The sequence below is a fragment of the Pteropus medius genome, unplaced genomic scaffold (genome assembly GCF_902729225.1).
Source record: "Pteropus medius unplaced genomic scaffold, Ma_sr-lr_union100, whole genome shotgun sequence".
NCBI classification, from domain to species: Eukaryota; Metazoa; Chordata; class Mammalia; order Chiroptera; family Pteropodidae; genus Pteropus; species Pteropus medius.
In genome coordinates this window covers 3806463-3828636 of record NW_024348242.1, presented here as the reverse complement: position 1 = coordinate 3828636, position 22174 = coordinate 3806463, and the positions used below count along the sequence as shown (strand labels likewise).

General features: G+C 49.3%; 1 protein-coding gene and 1 pseudogene across 1 annotated transcript in view; one reads left to right on the top strand and one right to left on the bottom strand.

Annotated features, from left to right (window-relative positions):
* Positions 1–228: 228 nt before the first annotated feature.
* The window catches only part of ATP6V0A2 (ATPase H+ transporting V0 subunit a2), a 30486-nt gene continuing 8540 nt past the window's right edge, over positions 229–22174 (top strand). Inside the window, exons 1-16 of the mRNA XM_039879489.1 lie at positions 229–549; positions 4586–4664; positions 6775–6872; positions 8361–8498; positions 9192–9280; positions 10438–10564; positions 12271–12353; positions 13865–13958; positions 14695–14907; positions 16635–16785; positions 16948–17084; positions 17348–17535; positions 17637–17727; positions 18952–19070; positions 19671–19881; positions 21897–22169. Of these exons, the coding sequence (XP_039735423.1) occupies positions 433–549; positions 4586–4664; positions 6775–6872; positions 8361–8498; positions 9192–9280; positions 10438–10564; positions 12271–12353; positions 13865–13958; positions 14695–14907; positions 16635–16785; positions 16948–17084; positions 17348–17535; positions 17637–17727; positions 18952–19070; positions 19671–19881; positions 21897–22169 (2208 nt within the window). The 5' untranslated portion in view covers positions 229–432. The remainder of the gene's footprint in view (positions 550–4585; positions 4665–6774; positions 6873–8360; positions 8499–9191; positions 9281–10437; positions 10565–12270; positions 12354–13864; positions 13959–14694; positions 14908–16634; positions 16786–16947; positions 17085–17347; positions 17536–17636; positions 17728–18951; positions 19071–19670; positions 19882–21896; positions 22170–22174) is intronic.
* LOC120616182 (uncharacterized) lies at positions 5045–5162 on the bottom strand (annotated as a pseudogene).

Genomic DNA, 22174 nt, shown 5'->3' with positions numbered 1-22174 from the left:
CGCGTGGCGGCGGGAGCGGGATTTCGCGCGGTGGCGGGCGGGGGCGGGACTTCGCGCGACGGCGGGGGCGGGACTTCAGCGGCGCGGCGGGCGGGAGGCGGGACTTCGCGCGGCGGCGGGCGGGAGGCGGGACTTCGCGCGGCGGCGGGGGCGGACTTTGCGCGGCAGCGGGGGCGGGACTTCGCGCGGCGGCGGCGGGGGCGGGACTTCGCGCGGCGGCAGCGGCGGCGGCGGCGGCGGCTGGAGCGGGCGCGGCGGCGGGGCGAGGGCAGGTCGCTGCAGCCCGGAGCCCCATGGTGCGGGGCCGCGGCCAGGCCGCAGGAGGAGCCCGAGGCCCGGGCCGCCCCGGCCGAGGCTGACCGCGCGCGCCCGCGCTGCCCGGAGTCGCCGCCGTCCGTGCGTCGGGCCCGCCGGGGCGCGAGCCGGCCCGCCATGGGGTCCCTGTTCCGGAGCGAGACCATGTGCCTGGCGCAGCTCTTCCTGCAGTCGGGCACGGCCTACGAGTGCCTCAGCGCCCTGGGCGAGAAGGGCCTGGTCCAGTTCCGAGACGTGAGTGTCGCCGGGCGGATGCGGGGCGCCGCGCCCTCCTGGCGCGGGGGCCGTCTTTCTGCGGGCGCCGGGGCAGGGGCGCACCGCAGTCCCCGGTTCCCGGGCGGGGAAACTGAGGCCCATGCCGCCGGCCGGAGCCGCCTGCCGCAGAGCGGGCCCGCGCCCGGGGCGCCGCGTTATTTGGGGGCGTTCCGTGTAGTCCTCAACTCTGGGCCGTGCCATCCGGTGCCTCCGAGCGCCGACTCGGTGCCGGGCGCCGGGCCGAGCGGGGAACAAATCCGACGAGGCCTCCTGGAGCCCTTCCGGAACTTGCGGGGGAGGTGAGGGACACACATTCAGCAACCAAGTAGATCAACAAAATGTGTTCTGCAAGAACACAAAACGGGGCGGCGTGATGGTGGCCGGGCTGGCGGCGGCCGACGGAGGCCTCGCCGAGGGGGAGAGTTTGGGCCAGCACCTGGCTGGGCAGGAGCCGGCCCTGGACGATGTGGGGGAACGGGGTGCCCGGTGGAGCAGACGGAGCCTGGTTGCAGTGAACGAGGTGTGAGGCCCCGGCGGGAAGGGATTCGCCTCGGTTTTGTTGACGGACGGATGCTGCGGTGCATTGCATCCGGTGAGGGGTACAGCAGAGTCAGTATTTGCCGAATGGGAGCCCTCTCCCCGACAGTAACCGTGAACACTTATTTATGTATCTGTGTACTTGCTTACTGTTTGTCTCCACCACGGTCTGTTGACCCCTGAGGGTGATGGCCTTGCCCGACTTGTGGACTCCCCTTCCCCAAGACTTGGCACAGCCCCTGGCGTTTGCGGGCATTAATAGGCATTTGTTGAATGAACGCACAAGCTCTCATTTGAGCGCTCGCTCTGTTCCAGACGCTGTTTTGTGGCCGGGGACTTCGTGGTAGAGCGAGGCAGACAAGGGCCCTGTGTTCTTGTTGCTCCCAGCCTGGGAGGACACAGATAAACACTCGGATTATGAAGTGTGATAAGGGTCGCAGAGGAAGAGAACAGGGTGTGGAAGGGAGATTATTTAGCAGGACCTAATACTGATTGAACTGGAAGTCACTTGGGGTGAACATTTTATTTCCTGGGCCACAGCTTTCAACCTATGGTTCTTTCCCTTTGTCTTTCTGAAGGGTCTTTAATTTCAGAAGAGAACACCCCTAGCCAAGGGCTGATGTCAGCAATCCTTGGGTTGGCCACAGAAGGCAATTGCAAAGTCAGGAGAAAACCCCGAGTGACAGGTGAGGCTGCAGGGAAGGCCCAGGTCCCTCTTGGTTTCTGGAGCCCCTCTGGCTTCATCACCTGGTACCCATTTACCTGGCAGGCTCTGAGCTGAGCTGTCAGCAGCACCGGAAAGATTCAGGAAACCGTGGCAAGAGAAGCAGGCTCCCTTCTTTGTAGCAGGTAGATTTGTTCCATCCTGTTAGTACTCGGGCCAAGAGACTTATCAAGCTTAAATCTCGCAGGTTTTGAACAAAAGCCCTAATCACCACAAAGATTCCAGTTTCACCAAGTTGAGTGCCATTGCACATTAACTAGTAGAATATACTTGGGATCCTTTTTAACTGAAAATCAGTGAAAGAAAAAATGTGGTTTATCTTTGTCTAGAAGGAAAATGAAAATGCTAGAAGGAGCTCTGTGTGGTACGAGGTTTTCAGAGCTCAGATGAGTGTGTGTGCGTTGTCTGTATCTGTCTGTGTCTTTGTGTCTCCTTGCCTTGGGTTGTCAATCAAGCAGCATGGGTGTTAGTGCAGAAAGCTCCGTCACACCTGACATTTTCCTATCTTTTCTGGAGTTTGTTACTGGTTCACCAGATGGGATCGCCGACCTTAGTCTTCTCTGACTTGTACTGGCTGAATGAATAATCTCCCTTTCCTTTTAGTAATCCTTCTGAGGGAAAGGAGGCAGGCCGAGGGTTTCTGTAGTGACAGCCAATGAGAAGACTCAAAAATAAGGTTATTCAACTAACCAGTAGGACTCGGCGAAGGGAAAGATCAGCTCACTTTCTAACAGTCTGCTGTCTCTGAACAGTTGTCACCTTTAGTCCTTTAGCTGCTGCAGTGGGAAGATTCCTGGTGTGGATATTAGTAAAGACAGTACCAGGTATCTCTCCTCTGCCGATTTTTCTAGGTTAAATGTAATCTGAAAATGAACCTACATTAAAACGTACTTCGAATCATTGGTCTGAAATTAGGGTGACTTTCTCTCCCTGAAATGAAAAGAGAAACAAAACTTTGTAAAAGAAACCACGTAACAGGAAAAACAGTACACGTGAGATGGTGATGGTGGCGGATGTCAACCCAATCATATTTTTGTCATTGCCACAGGAGTTCGCCTCTTCCTAAGGATTCTTTTTGTAGAACCATAATTTCCAATTCGATATTGAAGGAAAAAGGTTGAAACTCAGGATAGTGTCATTTGTAGACAGCTTTTGATTTGTGGTATCTTTTTTCACATGCTTAGTTCCATAGAAATAGATTGCGTTTGGATCACTAGGAACTTGAAAGTGGTTACCTTAGATTAGGGTGACTTCCAGAAAAGAATGTGAATGTGACAAGTGAAATTTGAATTCTTTCTTTCTTCTGGGTAATTCTTTAAAAAAAATTCAGAAAACAACAAGAACCGAACCTTTTTGGGGCAGACACTGTCAGGTTGAGCAGTTTCGTGTGAGCCGTTGTTTATTACGTTTTTGGAGAGTGCCTAGTACAAATGCTGCATGGAGTAAAGATGGAATTGTCGCCCTGACTGCCTTGCAACATGAATGATTACCGTAGTTTTTTAAAATTATGAAAGTAATATATGTTCATTGTAGGAAAATTGGAAAAATATAAGAATAACTTCCATGATCCCAATACCTAGAAATAAACACTTTAACTTTTTGGTTAGTATTGGTCAAACATCACTTTTCTAATAATATTTTTAAATGTAATATATATGTGTGTTTTTATATAATTGGAACTACACCAAAAAATATGGGTAACCTTTTTTATAGATAAATCATGAATAATTGATTGATTTTATTAAATATTCTTTTACAGTATTTTTTTTATTGCATCAAGCTTTATTTTAAGTTAAGTAGAGGGAAGAGATGGGAACAGTGAAAGCTCATGGGCCCATAATATAAATTCTGGTCACTCACTCCATCCTACCTCCCCTCGCCCCCCAAGACAAGATCATTTTGAAGCAAATCCCAGCTATCTAATTTCATTTATAAATATTTCAGTAAGTGTCTCTAAAAGGTAAGAACACTTAAAAAACCGTAACAACAATACCATTATCATACCTAAAATTTTTAATAATAATTCCTTACTAAATCCAATACCTCGATCACTTAAAACATAATTTTTTAATAAGTGCATAGTAAGTTATGTGGCTGAACCATCATTTTTATAGAGCTTTATTACTGCGTATCATAAAATTCACCCATTTCAAGTGTTATGCATCACATCACCCCGGTAAGATCCCCATTTTCATTTGCAGTTGATTCCCGCTCCTACCCGCAGCCTGTCACTCATCCACTTTCTGCCGTGAGGTTTGCTTTTTCTGGGCACTTCGTAGAGATGGAGTCACACAGTTTGTACCCTTTCGCATGTCTTCCGTCTCTCGTGTCACGCTTCTGAGGAAGTGCTCCATGACGTCGAGTGCGCCGGTAGCTTGTTCCTGCTTGTTGCTGGGTGTTAATCCACGGTGTGGGTATAGACTTAAAGTTCCGTATCTGATTTTCTGTTGTTAATCTCTTTTTCTCTATCCCTGAGTTTGATGTTCGTCTAGATAAATTTTTGTCCATATCCATAGCTTTTTTCTTAGGTTAAATTTCCTTATGAGCTATTTCTGGGCCAAAAGAGATTTTTCAGGCATTTTCGATAACAGTCGCCAAATTGCTTTCGAGAAAAGTTGCATGTTTATACTCTCATTTAGTAGTGCGCGAGGGTGTGCTTTTCCACAAACCCTTGCCAATAATATTTTATTTATAAAATCAAGCTTATTTTTAAATTTTAGAACGTTCAAAGCCACTTTTTCATTCTTTTCTCAGCTCAACCAGAATGTAAGTTCTTTCCAAAGAAAATTTGTCGGTGAGGTGAAGAGGTGTGAAGAGCTAGAGCGAATATTGGGTGAGTTTGTTTTAATAACCGAAATAATTATTTTTAGAAAATATAGATCGATAGGGAAAAGAAATCGCCTGTATTGTCAGTATTCAGAGGTAAGCACTGTTACTTAGGTTCATATTATTTTTCCATACTTTTTATTATTCATCTATAAAAGTAAGGATTTACATATATAATGGTCAGGTTGTTTTGTTATCAGCTTTGTTTTGTCACTTAATAGTAGGTACTCATTGTAACATCTTTTCATGTTAGTAAACAGATTGACCCAGCATTATTTTTATTTATTTATTTGTTTGTTTATTTATTTGGTGAGGCAACCCTTGGTTGGCCTCACAGATTGCAACGACCTTGTCATCTTACAATCCCTTAGTTTTTAAATTTTTTTATACCTACAGCACCTGATATTCCTAGGTGGTCTCCCATCCATGTACTAACCAGGCCTGACCCTGCTTAGTTCCGAGATCAGACGGGATCGGGTTTGCTCAGGTTGGCATGGCCGTAGACATACCCAGCATTATTTTTAATGGCTGCATAACATTTCATTGTATTAACGTGCCATAATTTATTTAACCAATCCCTTATAGTATAGTATAACTTAGAAACATATGACTTAAAATTATACCAGTGAATGAAGGCCGTAGGAAGTGGCAGATTGGTTGGTCGATAATTTCCTTATTTTCAGCGTTTCCCTTTGCAAAGGTGTTACATCAGTGTTCTCTGGCTGTTAACCAGAAGCTCAAGGCGGCTTCATTTATTTGTAAAATCTTTAACATCTCAGCCCAATTTAGGCATTATTAATTCAAGCCTTGAAGTTTTGACTGCAATAGAGGTTAAAATGATCTCAGACAATTGACTAAAGCACAAAATTTGTTTTTAGAAGGATGGACAGAAAAACATGCGAATGAGAGACTTGGTGGGGAGAATGTGACTTTTAATTAGAAATTATTGGAATAATAATTTATTCTAATAATTTATTCTAATAAATTATTCTAATAATTTATAATAGCTAGTAATTATTGTGGATTTTATATTTTTTAATTGGAGATTTTTAAGATAGAAAAAAAACTTTTAGTCACCTGAAATCGATTCCTTTTCGTCTTGTTCGCGGTCCTGGTTGTATGTGTGCGTTGTGTACGGTTGAGTGACGTCATATCCCTGTTTTTGGAATACATGTGAGTCATCGGACAGGTCGTACGTTTGGAATGAGGTTTTTAAAGACAGGGTGAGAGTGATAACACATTAGACTTGTCTAGGACTCCTGTAGCATAAACTGTTTCAAAAAGAGGCAGGCTTAAAAAAAAAAGGAACTCTCCAGTAAATTTCGGTGTAAATAAGTTCAAACGATTTGTGCCCATCTCTAGAAAACAAAGCGCCCAGTGAGTCCTTTGCTGTCTCCCTTTTTTCTTTCTTTCTTTTTAATAAAACAAATAGTAACATTTCTCCAAAATATTATATCTAGTAAGGACTTGACCAGGTATTATGACTTTTATCCTAAGGAAAAGGACACTTCATGGAATTGAAAATATAAACTAAAGAAATCCATTTTGGCTTCACTGTTAGTTTGGTTCACTGTTAGTTTGGGGAATCTAGTTTTCACCCCGTCAGGAAGCAGTGCAGGTTGTGGGGTCAGATGTCATGGCCAGCAGGGGGCGCTCAGGAGAGCCTGGCTTCCTGCCCTGGGTGGCTGGGGGCTCCTTGGGCTGAAAGATTGTGGCTTTCTTGATACGGATACTTATTTCCTCCTATGGGGTCTGCAGGGCAGTCCCTTGTGCTGTCTGGTGGGGATGAAGACAGGTCTGTTTTGGGGGTATTCCTGCACTTCCAGGTGCGCCCTTAGCCCTCTGCTTCATCTGCAGGTGCAGAGACAGCTGTGACTGCACAGTTCTTTAACTGGAATTTTAGAAATGAAGAAATGGGTTTATCCAGGTTATTGTTTACTTTGATGCCGCGTGCTGCTTTACAGCGGGCGACCTGTATGTCGTTGGAACAAGCGAGATTTTCATGGGTTTAGACAGATTTTCAGATGACCTAGGGAGGGTTGGGATGTGACATGTTCTGCCTGAAATGTCTCATAGTAAGTTTTCGCGTCTAATGTGTTTAACTTTTGTTTCCTTAGCGTATTTGGTGCAAGAAATTAATAAAGCAGATATTCCCCTTCCTGAGGGAGAGACCAGTCCCCCTGCGCCGCCGCTTAAACAGGTGCTGGAAATGCAGGTAACGTGTCTGAAGAAGCTGCTCCGGGCTGCCGGTCTCGGACACTGCTTCTTTACTTTCTTGATGTCGTTTAGCGCTTTTCTGCCTTTCTTCCTGAAACCGTGGAGTGAAAATTAAAGAGCCATGTTGTGGTTTACCCTTAGCCATAGGTTATCGCTGAGACATTTTACCTGTCATTCGGTTTTCTTTTAAAATGTAAGATGTGTTTCACCCTTTCCGGGCGGTGTCTAACACAGGCGAACGAGAATGAGCTCGCGGGCCCCGGTCCTCAGTTATGGAATGTTTCCGAAAGGTGGTTCCAGGCCGAGCCAGGCCTCAGCCTGCCTCCCCTGCTGCCGGCCGTCGGGGCTGCAGCCCTGCGCCCTCACGCTCGTGCCATTCACCGACCCTTCCCCCTCGCTTTTCAGAAGCTCCCATGAAGGTGGTTTCAGGGGACAGAATTCCTTCTCCCCGGGTTCAGTGTGTCTCAGGTGTTGGGGATACAGCGTCCCCCCTGTGTGTACACTGGCTTGTCTTGTTCTCGCAGCCACCCCCACGCTCCACCACGAATTATCCACTGAGGTTTCTGTCTAACCTTATCTGATGTTTATCACACTGGGAAATAGACGAGAGCTCCTTACAGCTCCTCGAAAACAGCTGTGACCATGTGCCTGGGACCACTCCACCGCTGGCGCCCTCTTTGTTTACCTGGGAGGAAGTCACTTAACACTAGGCACATGAGTGGACTCCAGCGAGAATCGTACGGTCAGAGGAGTAGGAAGCAGTCATCTGGTTTGGCTTGCTTGCTGGTACTTAGGATGGAGTTGGAAATGTGGTGCTTACTGACTGTTTGCAGTTTTGATAAGGCAGAGCACAGTAATGAATGTATATGTCAAAGGATCTGTTTGAATACAAGTTTTCATTGCGGCAATCATTTGTTCAGATTTCTGCTTCTGTGGTTTTAATTCTTAAATAGTGTTAAGGGTGCTTCATATATAATTGATGATTAAGGTTTCTTCTCAAGAAATTTTGTGCTCAGTTAATTGTGTAAATACAACTGAGTACAAACTCTTAAGCCGGACATTCAAGGAAAACTTGTGTTTAGAAAAGATTAGCTAAATAATTTTTCTGTGTTGCAAATAAAAGGAAGCATAGACTTGAGGGAGGAAGACGGATGTGTGATGACAGGTAAGCAGCTGACAAGAAGCCGAAGGTGACGTAGGAACCGAGGTTAGGGCCAGGTGCCTCCTCAGCGTGCTTAGAGTCACCATGGCACGCCGGACCCTTTCTGTCATCTTTGGCCTGAGCTCCGTAGGAAGTAGCTGAATTAATAGGGAACAATGAATGATGGACTTTTAAAATCTTTGCGTGTTTTCATACCTCTGTCAAACTGTCACGAATTCTGACTTTTTAAGACCTCCGCTGGTTTTGGTGTCCTGTAAAAAAAATATTGTCCGAACTGCCGTCGGAACTAACCCGGAGTCCTAAGTAACTGCTGTGTTCTTTCAGGAGCAGCTGCAGAAGCTCGAGGTTGAGCTGAGAGAAGTCACTAAGAACAAGGAGAAGCTGAGGAAAAACTTGCTTGAACTGATCGAGTATACGCACATGCTGAGAGTGACAAAGAAGTTCGTCAGAAGGACCGTGGAGGTACTGACGACGCATGCGAGGAAGTGCGTTTCTTCTCTAAGTCTGGTTCCCGTACGGTCCCAGGTTCCGTGATCAATTCCTAGCGATGTGCTGCTGTTTCCAAGGGCTGCGTTTCCATCTTAGCTTTATTTTTCCGTTGGATTCTATGACATTCTGAAAAGCTTTAAGCCTTTTTTTTTGCGTGTTGGTTGGTTTCAGCAAGAACAGTATCTCCTGTTTGTACCGTGCTATAATTTGCAGTTAAAAAAATTTTTATGATCATGAGAAAAAATTGAACAGAGGAAGTTGAACTCTAAAATTTAGGGTTTTTTTTTTTTCCTCTAAATGTTAAGAGTAAAGGAGGTTAAAAATACCCTCTCAGTCAGTAAAGAACAGTCTACTCGTAATACTCTGTCCTCAGCCGAGTACCAGAGAGAAGGACATTCCTTCTGAACTCAGTGTCACTTCAAACGATTACTTTATCTTGGATTAAGGCGATGACATAAGTTTTAGCCATACTTACATGTAAATGTCTTCAAGCAGCTTACACGTAAGCATGCGGAAGTTACCTTTTTTATGAATCAGAGCCGAGTTACATGTCTGAGTTACCTTGGGGCCTTGACACACACATCTGAGCAGTCACTTAGGATGCCCTAACCTTGTCTGGAAACGTGACGTGAGAAGTAAAGTGTCACTTTTCATATCTCTTTGTAGTTTGAACCCACTTACGAAGAATTCCCTTCCTTAGACACTGATTCTTTGTTGGACTACAGCTGTATGCAGCGGCTGGGAGCGAAGCTGGGGTAGGTGACAAGACAGTAACGGGGGTGTCTCGTCAGAGGAAGACTGACTGTACCATGGGTGAATGGGCACCATTTGTGCGCCTGTGAGTGAATGAAAGGAAGTGAATATTTGTTTAAGAAAACACTGTACGCTCCTGTATTCGCTGAGTTGAATTACTGAGCTGTGTTGACTTTTTAGCTAAATAGGACGGCTATTTCTTTTTGTGGCATCATGAGTTGGAAAGAAGGAAGGTTAATGCAGTGTCGTTTACTCCAGGAAACCTGAAACGGTCGATCAGTGAGCATCAGGTCCATTTTGTTTGCTGGAAACACAGGGACTGAACTGAGTTGGTTAAAATATTAATTATACTTTAAGGATCTTTTTCTCCTGTTAATTCTTTCCATTTACACAAACTAATGGTAACTTTAGTTTTTAGTGTTTCCTCGTGTGACTTGTGATTTCTTTTTATTACGAATTTATGTTCTTCTCCTCCTTATCTGTAGGAGTTCAGTGTTTAGTTTGAGGATGTTGTATTCCTCCAGAGAGAATTGATTTTTGCATTTGTCAGGTGCCTGGGAGCCCGCTATCAACCTGGAATCATTTTACGTTAATTTCTTGGTTTGAGTTTTTTTCCCCGTTTTTTTTTTCCCCCTCTTCACTATGCAAGTAATGTGAATCTGAGCCACAAGTCTGAATGAGTTCTGATCTGTGGCTATAATTCTCAAGACCTTTCTGCTTCTATCCGGACCCCCAACGAAAATAAATGAGTTTACTTGCAGGCTCCTTTGCAAGGTGGCATTTTTCCTTGTCCACCCAAGGATGTGGCCCTTTGGGCGGACCCTGGCTTTATTGGGTACTGGGGGGATTCAGTGTCACCCCCTCACCTTCCATGCCCAGTGCCCATCTCCTGTCCCCCCGCCGGCCTTCAGATCCTGGTCGGTGGGGTAGCTACCAGTGTCTTTTCAATTCCAAGAATATCTCTAATTCTAGACTGAGCTATATGTTGAAAAGGATGTTTCAAAAACAGTTTATCCTGCATTTTAGGCATCCGGCAGTTGGAGTGCTTTCTGTATCTCTTCATCATTTTGGCAGAAATGAGTCTTCATCATCTTTTTAGTGCAATTTGATAGGAATTCTTTGCTTCCATCGACTACAGCTTGCCTTTGTCGTCCTGTAGATTTGTATCTGGCCTAATTAACCAAGGAAAAGTTGAAGCATTCGAAAGAATGCTGTGGCGAGTCTGCAAAGGGTACACCATCGTGACCTACGCAGAGCTGGACGAGCCCCTCGAAGACCCCGAAACAGTGAGTGCACGTCACGGTTGGTCACCTCTTGTCAGTGACAGACTTACAGCGAGTTGGAGGCACAGTGCACAGCGACCCACCTGAGAGTGAGGGCCACCTGCCTTGTTGGCCTCCAGCATGTTTGGGCAGTTCCTAAAATCAGGGCTTTCTTCTGCACCGCCCCACGTCCCCGCCACATGTCACCGCCCTACGTCACTGCCCTCTGAGCTCAGGTCCCAGTACTGTCTTTTATGGCAGAGGATCTAGTTTAGAATCACACTTTGGATTTAGTCGGCACATGTGTTTGGTCTGCTTCATTCAGGGACAATCTCTCAGTCTTTTGTTGACTTTCATGACCTTGACACTTAAAACTGTTACACACCAATTCCTCTGGTGGAATGCCCCTCGGGTCGGCTCTGTCTGGCGTTTTCCCAAGATCAGGCGCAGCTCGTGCGTCTCTGGCAGTTACTTCACAGAAGTGCGATCTTGGCCTGCCCCTTCCTCTAAGCCCCTAGGGGTCCCATGCACTTTTGTGGCTTTAACTGCCATCCCTAAATGAATGTAAGTGGCTGGGGCCTCTCCCAGCACAGCCAAACGACATGTAACGGGCTACTCCGTGTCATCATTCCAACGTCTGGAAGACGACTCTACCCTGTGCCTGACACCGAGATCCTGCCCCTCCCCCCGGCCCACCCTCCAGGCAACTACGACCCGGGGTCACCCTTGACTCGCCCCTGTGTCCTCACACTTCGCGTCTAGTCCTTCAGCAGCCCTGTGGGCCCCGTCTTTTAGGCAGCAGGAGAGTCCGGCCATGGGTCGCCCCCATTGGCAGCGCCGGTTCCTAGAGACGGCCCCATGCCCGAAGCACGTCTGTTTTGCAGGGGTCCCCGCCCGAGCCCCCGCCCCACCCCCTGTCAGGGATTTGTATCTGTTTTGTTTGCTGCTGTATTCCCAGCACCCAGAGCAGTGCCTGACAGGCCAAACACCTGTCCATTTTACTGGTAGAATATTTGTAAAAGCACCCATTCTCGTCATTCGTGGTCGACCTGTTCTGTAAAGTCTCCGCGAGCACCGAGTCACTGCTCTGGGGGAGACCAGGATGAGCTTCCTGCGGGCCTCTGCTCACGTTTGTCAGCCGGTCACTATGTCACCTGTTTTATGTGTTTCCGTTGAAGGACACCTGATTTAACACGTATCGTTGATTCATGACATTGAGCTCACCGTCAGCAGCACTGTCCCTCAGGCCCTGAGCAAAGGTTATGCGGCACATGAATCAGCTCCGTAAGGCACGTCACAGCCTTCCCGCGCTCAGGGACACCGGGCAGCGCGTCAGCAGCACACCTGGGCCATTTTAAACAGCAGAATCACCAACCAAAAGCACAGAAATGAGAGGAAAGTGGCCTTAGACCACAAAAAAGGCTCTTGTTTACAGTGTGAGCTGAAACAAGACTGCAGAGTGTCACCTTGTTCCACCTCGGCTGGAACACTGCACGCTGGTGACTCAGAATTCTTGACACTCCAAATGTCTGCAAACGACTGAAAAACGCGAGTGTTGATTTCGGGTTAGGAATGACTTTTGCAGTGAATTTGCAGTTGTGAATCCACAGATAACGAGGTTGGCCGTATCTGTTGGATGAGTGAAGGGACAAAGTGTGACAGAGTTTGAGCTGCCAGGCTTCAGAGCTCTGGACACAGAAGTCACCATTATCCTTACTTACTCTTTGTAGGGAGAAGTCATAAAGTGGTATGTGTTTTTAATATCCTTTTGGGGAGAGCAGATCGGCCACAAGGTTAAGAAGATTTGTGATTGGTAAGAAAAACTTCATTTCGTTGATTTTTTTTGTGTTTGGTAACCTCTAGTTTTCCTTAAATGTCCCTCTGTGTCTGAGAAGCACAGTGGGTGCGAAGGCCGCTGGGTTTTGTCATCTAACACCTTTGCTGTGATGTCATGTTTTTAAACATTTAATTTGTCATCTGTTGCCAGTGCGATACTCAATTTAAAAGTAGAGACCATGTCGATACCTTTCCCAGATTGGGGTGTGTTTGTTGTTGTCGTTTTTTTTTTTTCCCGAAATCAAGGCTTAAGATCAATTGGAGAAAGAATCGAACGAATTCGAATATTTTGTGTCTTCCCGTTGCTTTTAGCTGCCTGTGGGCTTGTCTGTCATCACGATGGTTCATCTTTGGTTGAACCCACGGCAGGTTTCTCTTTTGGGGGAGGGGCGGGGTGTGGGCTCCGAGTGGGCCTTTCGGGATTCAGAGCCGGGCTTTGCCACTCGCTCTCTGAGCAACCGCTGGCAAGTCACCAAATCACGGTTTCCTCATCTGTAAACAGGAGGTGGCAGTTCCGTTGTCACAGGGCCATTAGGACTCAGGATGGGGGTGAAAGACTCCAGCAGTCATTAAATATGTCACAACAAGAATCTGTCTGTGACTTATTCTCGTCAACAGACGGGAAAAAAAGCAAATGAAGAACAGTCCTTTGTTGTCTCACACGCGGGGAAATTTAGATGGCCTCCTTTCTGTGGGGATGGGGTGGGGCTTGGCTGTTTGTTTTGGATCAGTGTTCCCAGAGTTTGCTATGGAAAGTCATTTTAGGTGTCACATGGACAAACCTGTCGTAATTTTACTAGCTAGATGTTTATTTCAACGTAGACTAGAAAAGTAATAGCCAACTCTGCAAACTCAGTTTCACAGATATCATTGCGAGGGGTAAGGCAAGAGTATTTAATTTTAATAGTCACATTACGTATGGCATCGAAACCTCCAGGCGCTGCAGGGGTGGCTGCAGGTCAGGAGGCTCGCTGTGCTCTCCGCAGGGTGTCCCCAGGTGTCACGCGGCCCTGCAAGCACGTGGCCCTGTGACGCGAGGGGGGGTTGTACCGCAGCACAGTCCGAGGCGATCGCTGGCAAACCAGAGCTTTCGTCCCCCTATTTTCACTTTTTTTGTAGGTAACTATTGTGTGTTGCCTCCGTTTTCGTGTTTCAAACTCGTTGAAGGATTCCCACCCCGGGAGGGTGGTGAATTCTAGAAAGTTGGAGTTGGGCGGGAGCTTCGGGAATCCTGAGGGGCAGCAATGGAATTTGCATCCCAGAGGGAGTTTGCTGAATTCGTTGAGTTCGGTAGAAATGTGTCGAGTGTCTGTGTGCAGAGCCCTAGCAAGGGCAGGTGGCCGTCTGTGCCTCTGCCTCCCAGAGGGCCGCCTCCGTCCCAGTTTGGAGGGAGATACGCCCGGCGGTGGATTGAATTTAGTTCTGGTGCTCGACACGGCGTCTCCTGGTCCTGCCGGACGCGCGAGCGTGTTGACTTCTGTCTTCCAGTTACCACTGCCACGTTTACCCGTACCCGAGCACCGCCGAGGAGCGGAGGGAGATTCAGGAGGGCCTGGACACCCGCATTCAGGACCTTTACACTGTGAGTGTCTGCGGGCCGTGAAGCGTTTACACAGCCGCTGACTTTCTTGTCTAACATGGAGAGCTTTAGTTGTGACAGATCAGGGTGTTGTAGGGAGGTCAGAGTGTCGCTTACCTTCCTCCTCTGCGTGGAGGTTTTGTTTCAGCGGCCTGTTAGAGACCTGGATAGTAATAGACTTTACAGTGAAAGGCCGTCTTCGCTGTGGCCGTGTGATTCCCCGTCGAGAAGGCTCTCAAGCCTGTGGTGGCCGCTGTTTTACCTGCAGTATTTTAATTCAGTTGTTTACTCAGGTCATTGAGGGCTCTTGGTGGCAGGAAGTGGACTGTGTCCCGCTTACTGCGAAGGGCTTCTCAGCAGGATGGGGTGGGGTAGGGTGGGAGACGGTGGCTCGCAGGGGTGGCAGGGAGCTGGGCCACGGCTGGGAGTGGCTAAGGACCGGGAAGCTCCCCGGACCCAGCTGGACCACCTGCTGCCACAGCGATGTGACTTTGAACCAGTTCCTGTGCCCCTAGGGTCATATTTTATAGAGATGGCTCCCAAGAGAGCTTTGGTTTCCCGCCTGCCTCCTGGTGGTGCTGGGGTCGGGAAGGGGCGAGCCGCCCCCGTCTGCCCCCGGGGGGCTGCTGCCTGGACTCACCCTCTGTCAGCAGGGAGAAATCCCCCTAGGAAAGCCAGGCATCCCCCGGCCAGACACCGAATGCGCCCTCGCCGCTGCAAGCCGGTCTGTCCTTGCCAGGTGCTGCACAAAACGGAGGACTACCTGCGGCAGGTGCTGTGCAAGGCCGCAGAGTCGGTCTATGCGCGCGCCGTCCAGGTGAAGAAGATGAAGGCCATTTACCACATGCTGAACCTGTGCAGCTTCGACGTGACCAACAAGTGCCTCATCGCCGAGGTCTGGTGCCCCGAGGCTGACCTGCCGGACCTGCGGCGCGCGCTCCAGGACGGCTCGGTAAGGCCGCAGCGGGGCCCGGCGTCCTAGCTGGGGTGGGCTCCGGGCTGATGCCCCTGAACCGTGGTGGTGGGGGAGGGCTGGTGTGCAGGGGCATCTGCGTGGCCCCATTCCTGCACCCCTCTCTGAGTGGCGGGGGCAGTCACAGGCTCATGAGTCAGTGAAGCACCCCGTCCCCCACCCCCCGCAGCCTCTTCCATCCACGGCCCCTGCCCGGATCCCATTGTTCTTGTCCTAGGATGTCTGAGTTCCTCCATCACAGATGAGCAGATGTGAATAGCTTTTTTCTTTCTTTGCTTAATAAAACTTCCCTATTTTTTAAAAAAGCTATTTAATATCCCACTGTATGGATGTACTGTGGCGTATTTAATTTGTTCCCTGGTCATTTAGGTGGTTTCCAGTTTTGTGCGTGCCATTGCAGTCACTGACACGTGGCCTGCCACAGTCCCCGTGTGCACAGACCCATCTATCTGTAGGATAAAGTCCCACACGCAGACTTGCTGGATTGAGTCTGACACATGTCACCAGCTATTGCGTTTCTCATTATGAATGAAGTGGAATATCTTTTTGTTTAAGAGCCTTTTCAGAAATTGTTTTTATTTTTTATTTTTTTAATTTAATAAATAAATGTATTGGGGTGACACTGATTAATAAAATTATATAGGTTTCAAGTGTACAGTGCAATAATACGTCATAGGTATATTGCATCGTTTGCTCACCATTCAAAGGTAAATTTTCTTCAGTTGCCATATATTTGATGTTTAAGAGCCTTATGAGTGTGTAACACACGGTCTCTGCTGCGGCCCCTTCACCCCTCACCGCCGCTGGACCCCTTGCACTCACTGCTCTCGGGCTGGACGAGACCCTTCCCAGGCTCAGCCTGTCGTGGGCTGGCCACTGTGCTGTCCAGGGGAAGCCCTCTGGCTGCCGTGGGGTCTTTCCCCGCAGATCTCTCAGATGCCCCGGTGCTCGCTTCACTTCGTCTGGTCCAGAGGCGGTTATCTACGTGCAGGTCTTGTAGCATGCAGTGCTTCGTCCCACACCTTGCTGCTCTGTGGTCTATGGGGGCGTAGTTCTGTTATAAATGTCGCCCGTGGCTTTTGGTTTTGCTATCTAGTTGCCCTTGAGGGGGTTCAGGGGAGATCAAACCTATGCCATCGCTGGGGACTTTCCCAGAATCCCCTTATTTGTGTGCGTTTTAAGAAATATAATTTGACTAGAAAATCTATTGTTCTGGTAATAACCTTTTTTATTTTACTTATTTACAAAGGATTTTCTTTTTTCATTACAATTGAATATAACGTGTTTTAGAAGAATTATAACCTGAAGTGTTGAATTTTGGTTTACTCTTACCGGTTTTGTGGTTTTATTAGGTAATATTGGAGCTGTCTCTAATTTCCTCTTGAACAGTTTTATCTTTATTTCCTCTTGAACACTTTTAAGAGAGAAAATACTAAAGTTCGGTTTCATGTTGGTGCTCCTGGGACCGCCTGCGTCCACATGCACCTGCCATTCCTAGCTCCTCGTTCACGTCTCCCGCCGAGCCTCGCCACGCCCTCCCTGCGCAGGACCGCAGCCCCCCACGCCTCCCCAGTTCCTGCTGCACTTGACCCTCCTGGGCGGTGGCCAGCGCTTCCCCTCCTAGCCACACACGGGCGGTGGCAGGCCACCGGTATTTGTTGAGAGGGCTCCAGGGCAGTCATTTTTCTCCCTCTTTTATATGAAAGAGAGAGAGCGGCGCCACAATCCCCTCGTTTATGAACATCATCCCAACGAAAGAGACGCCCCCGACTCTCATCCGCACCAACAAATTCACCGAGGGGTTCCAGAACATCGTGGACGCCTACGGAGTCGGCAGCTACAGGGAAGTGAACCCAGGTGGGAAGCCCGAATGTGCGGGTCGAGGGCGCGGAGAGGCTGGGGAGACGGGCTCGCTGCGGCTGCCTCGCCGCCTCGTCGCCTCGTCGGGGCGCAGCGTCGCAGCCCGTCCGCTCGCCGTGGGGAGTCTGGGTTAACGGGCGCGCTCTGCCTTCGCTGCAGCTCTCTTCACCATCATCACCTTCCCCTTCCTGTTCGCCGTGATGTTCGGGGACTTTGGACATGGCTTCGTGATGTTCTTGTTTGCCCTCCTGTTGGTGTTGAATGAAAACCATCCCAGACTCAGTCAGTCTCAAGAGGTGAAAATACAAACGGTCCAGTTCGTCTTAACTGGTTGGGCCGCATCAGTAGTGATTATCTCCCGTTTGACCGAAAAAGAGGCGTTTCACAATCGTTAGTGTTTGGCCATAACCGTAACCCACTTGACTGAGACGTGGGGGGTGGGTGGGGGTGTGTGTCATCTCTGTGACAGGGACACCCGTCACACTGGCCCTGATGGGAGCGGGCGAGAACGTGCCCGCGTCAGCCCGTAACCCTGTTCTGGCCACACCGCTCTCCACAGATCATGCGGATGTTTTTCAATGGCCGGTACATCCTCCTGCTGATGGGGCTGTTCTCGGTGTACACGGGCCTCATCTACAACGACTGCTTCTCAAAGTCCGTCAACCTTTTCGGCTCGGGGTGGAACGTGTCCGCCATGTACAGCTCCAGTCACTCCCCGGCGGAGCACCAGAAGATGGTGCTTTGGAAGTAAGTGTCCCGCTCCCGATGTTTTAAGGCAGGAAAAGCGTTTTTCCAAGACCCCTCCCTCTCCCTCACAGTGAGCCCTCCCGCTCTGCTCCCTGTTGCAGTGACAGCGTCGTCAGACACAGCAGGGTCTTGCAGCTGGACCCGAGCGTGCCCGGCGTGTTCCGAGGCCCTTACCCTCTCGGCATCGACCCCGTGAGTGCGCGTTCTCCCTGCCACCGTCTGGGGCTCCTCCGGGGCGCTACCCGGTTTTAACGGTCACGTGCTTGCATGTCATCTCTGAATGGGCGATCTGTCCGTGCCGTGCGGAAGCAGGTCCGTGCGTGCACTGTCTCCGCGCGAAAGCTCTGGGTCCTCAGTCTCCTCGCACCCTGTCCTCGTTCACTCACCCGGCCTCTCCCGACCCCGGAGCCCCGGTGTGGTGACTCATGTCTCTTACGGTTCCTTCATGATTCATAAGTAAACGCGTGTTCCCATTCTCCCCGTTTCACTCGAAAGATAGTTCTGCACTCAGCCTTTTAATTTTAACTTAACATTCAAAGATAAGAGTTTCACGCTGTACATTTTTGTGTGTTTTACCCTGGGCCGGTGTCCATTTTTCTGCATTTTTTGCTTGCTTTCTTCCCCTGCCCCTCTCTTCACTCACTTTCCTGCGGTGGCCGCTGTGTGTCTAAATCAGTAAGTTGACTGGACTCTCTTTACCCAGTTCCCAGCCCCAGATTCCTCATTCTAAAATCCTGTTCTCACTTACAGAGTCTTTCTGTCCTAGTAACTCCAGTTCCTTTTTCTTAATCCCCCTGAAGGGGAACTGTAGGAATTGTTTTTTCAAAGACGAAGAGAAACAGTGAACGGAGACTGGAGCGGGCTTGGGGTCGGGGCAGCCCCGGAGTTCGGCCTGGGCCCGTGGGGCCGGCTCTGGGCTTGGTCCTCCGCACCCAGCACCCATGGGCCCCTTGCTGTGCTCCAGCTAAACTTGACTATAAAATGTGCTTACAAGAGAGTGTGTGAAACGTGTACATGAAGTGATAACGCACGCGCTCTCGTATGTCCCCACCCAGGGTTGGAGGCTCCGGGACCTGCCAGCTCCCCTTGCAGCTGTCCCCAGAGGGACTTCCCGCTCTCCTGAGTGCTGTGTGACAATTCCTCTTGCTTTTCTTTTTAGTATCCCTTCCTGGGTGTGTATCCCCAAACACTATGCTGTCTCGTTGGTATTCTTGGAACTTTATATTAGAGATGGGGTGGTTTTGTGACAGTCGTGGCCCTGGTTTAAGAATAGTAGTTGACAGGTAGAAGCGTCGAGAAGGAAATCTGCACCCTGCTTTCTTTTTAAATTTACAGCCGCTTCTCGAGGTCAGATAGGGACTTTCTCCAGAGGCAGCTGAAGAAGTTAAAGATTTCTTGTTTTTGTTTTGTCTTTAGATTTGGAACTTGGCCACCAATCGCCTCACTTTTCTAAACTCTTTCAAAATGAAAATGTCTGTGATTTTAGGAATTATTCACATGACTTTTGGAGTCGTTCTGGGAATATTTAACCACTTGTAAGTACAGCTTTTTTTTAAAGCAATATTTCTCAGCCAAGTTTGATATTTCTTAAACTTTGCTCCTCGATGGTAGACCGTATAGGCGAGAGGCAGCCGACATGGTGGCGTGTTCTCTGATGTGATGCTGCTTTGACGACACAGGCTTTTGGCAGTTTCATGGATCCATTCGCTCAGCAACTATTTATCGAGCACGTAGTATGTGCCAGGCACTGTTTTCAGCACTGGGGCTCGGGCAGTGAGGAGGACAGGGAAGAGGTTTTGCCCTCACTCACATTCAAGTGAGGGAGACGGGCAACGTGGAAATTCGTGTTCATCGCCAGAGTGATTTTTGTCATACTCTTTTTTTTAAAATAAATTAGAGAATTTCCTGTTTGTTTATTAGAGCTAGTGTATTAAAGTGTATCTCTTTTCTTGAACTGGATCTGGCGGCGAAATGCAAGCCGTTTCTACGGCCCTCCCACTTCTCACAGATGTGTCCGAATCCCTAGTGTGAATCGCGAGATGAACGATGTTACGCCGATAGGCTTTGCACAAAGAATTCACTTTGCATCTTAGTCCAGCCTTGTTTGTGGGTTGATCGGTTACTTTTTCTTCTAGGCATTTCAGGAAGAAGTTCAACATTTACTTGGTCTCCATCCCAGAACTCCTGTTCATGCTCTGCATGTTCGGATACCTGATATTTATGATCGTCTACAAGTGGCTGGTGTACTCCGCGAAGACCTCCAGAGCTGCTCCCAGCATCCTGATCGAGTTTATCAACATGTTCTTATTTCCGGCCAGTGAAACGAGTGGTCTGTACGTGGGGCAGGTAAGCAGCCTCTGTTCCTGCCGCCAGGCGTCCCCGGCAGTCCTCCCGAGAGCTTCTGTTTCGACAGTAGAGCGACCGAGGTGCGTTTCTCCTGGCCTTCCGGGCACCCGGCGCCTCCTGTTTCTCTGTCATCACGGGGGGGCGCCGTCCTGCTCCGGCCGCTGTCCTGGGGACTCTGGTCAGGCGACGTAACGCAGACCCGCTGCCACTCAGTGCCTGTGAAGACTGGTGGGAAGGCAGTGTGTTCCTGGAAGGTTCCTGAGGGCTTCCTAGTCCTCCTGTCTTTCCAGGTCATCACAGAACCAACACCTGCACTGTAGCACACCTGCCCTCTCCCTAGGTGGCTCTTCTATAATAGCACGTCTGTGTGATGCCACTGCATCTGCCATGTGGCCCGGTGGCCGAGAGTGTGGCCTCTGAGGGCTGACTGCCCTGCCTGCCATCCCAGCTCTGACACTTCCTCCAAGCGGAACTTGGAGCATATTCCTTGACTTCTCTGTGCCTCAGTTTCCTCATCGGTAAAATGGGAATCAAAGTAGGGCCCAATTCGTAGCGTAGAGTTAGAAAGTACCCGGCACCTACCAGACGCTCGGTACGTGTTAGCACGTGCTGTCGTCATGCTGAGTGCCACAGCGCCCTGCCTGCAGGTTGGCGGTGAAGGAAGGCATCGCGGGTCACACCGCAGCGTCTGTGGGACCTGGGGGATCCTCTGTCGCTGTCAGAGGCTGTCCTCCTGAGCTGCATTTGCGTTTTTGTTTGTAAATCTTGTTGACCGTGCGGATGGGACGTTTGGGTTTGTTTCTCGCCTTCCACCGACTGCCAGAAGCTTTAAGTCAGGTTCCGAGCCCCGCTTACCTCGCTGCGGCTTTGTCTGTGAGCTGCATGTGTGTATCCTGCTTGAGCTTAGAGTATTTTTCTCTTTTTTTACGTTTTTCCTGTTCAGGATTTTTAAAAACTATATTTCATCATTATTTTATTGAACCTTCATAGAACGACGAATGGCACAGATTAGTAAACACGAAAGGGAGCGTGGAGGGGCACAGGCGCTGTGGCCAGAAAGATCAGTGACGGGACCCACCTTTATTAAGCACCTGCTGCATGCCAGAAACGTGCTTTCCGTCATCACACTTTCTTAATTGCCACACCAGCCCCTGAGGGAGGTGGTGTCATTCCGGTGGCCAGGTTGCTTAGCTGCCAGCGGGTCCCAGATGTCAGCCTCATCTGCCTGAGTGCACAGCCTGTGACCTCTGCTGTGGCTGTGCCTGCGGTCCCCACTCCTCTCAGCCTTTCAGGGGTGAATCGTGGTGGTGGTGTGGTCTGAGACCCAAAACCCAGATATTACTATCCGATACTGGCCGTGAGTGGTGCACACGGCTCTGGGGACCTGTGTTTAATGTGAGGAGGGCCACTGAGAGGGATGAGCGGTGGACAGGTCAGTAACCACCTCCAGACCTGTTAAGACCGTGCGAACTGCAGCGGCTGTGTAGGCACAGATCTGCTGCCCCTGATTTATTTTTAAGTGACTGCAAAACTCCTTTCTTTTTAAGAAAATGTTTTTAGTTGTGTTCTGAATGCTATTTCAGTATTCATACATAGAGGTAAATGCACTTGCTACATGCTTGCGTTCCTCAAATAGTCCTTATAATTTAAAAATAAAACAACAGAATCCAGAATATAAAAAAGTGTATAGCTCGTGTTTGTATTTTCCCAGTTACAGCCTTTTCAGAAAATTATCCGCTAGAGTTTGACTCTCGAGACAGATTTCTTCCTGACCTAAGCAAAGCGATACCTTGCCACTCTCGCTGGTGTCAGTCGTCAGTCCTGGAATTCAGCTACGAGTGCAGGAAGAGAAAGGGAAAGGTCCACCGGCAAATAAATTTGGTTTGCGTTTCCTTTATGTTCCTCGTTAATAATTACAGGGACATTGCACTTGATTTTCGCTAATTTAATGAAGCGGGCGGACGACAGTGACGAGCCTTTCCGTCCTCATCGGCTGCCCCCTTCTTCCCCTACAGGAGCACGTCCAGAGGCTGCTGCTGGCGGTCACCGCGCTGTCCGTGCCCGTGCTCTTCCTGGGGAGGCCCCTCTTTTTGCTGTGGCTGCACAACGGGCGCAGCTGCTTAGGGGTCAGCCGGGTGAGTGAGCGGGGTGCGCCTGTGAGTGGCGAGCAAGGTCTGCTCGCAGTCGGGCCAGGTTTGGTAAAGGAGGCGCCTTTCAGAGCCCGTCTCGGTCGAAGCCGAGGTGCCTTCTCTTTAGGACCTAACCGTGGGGAGCCCCGGGCTCGCGGGGTGGG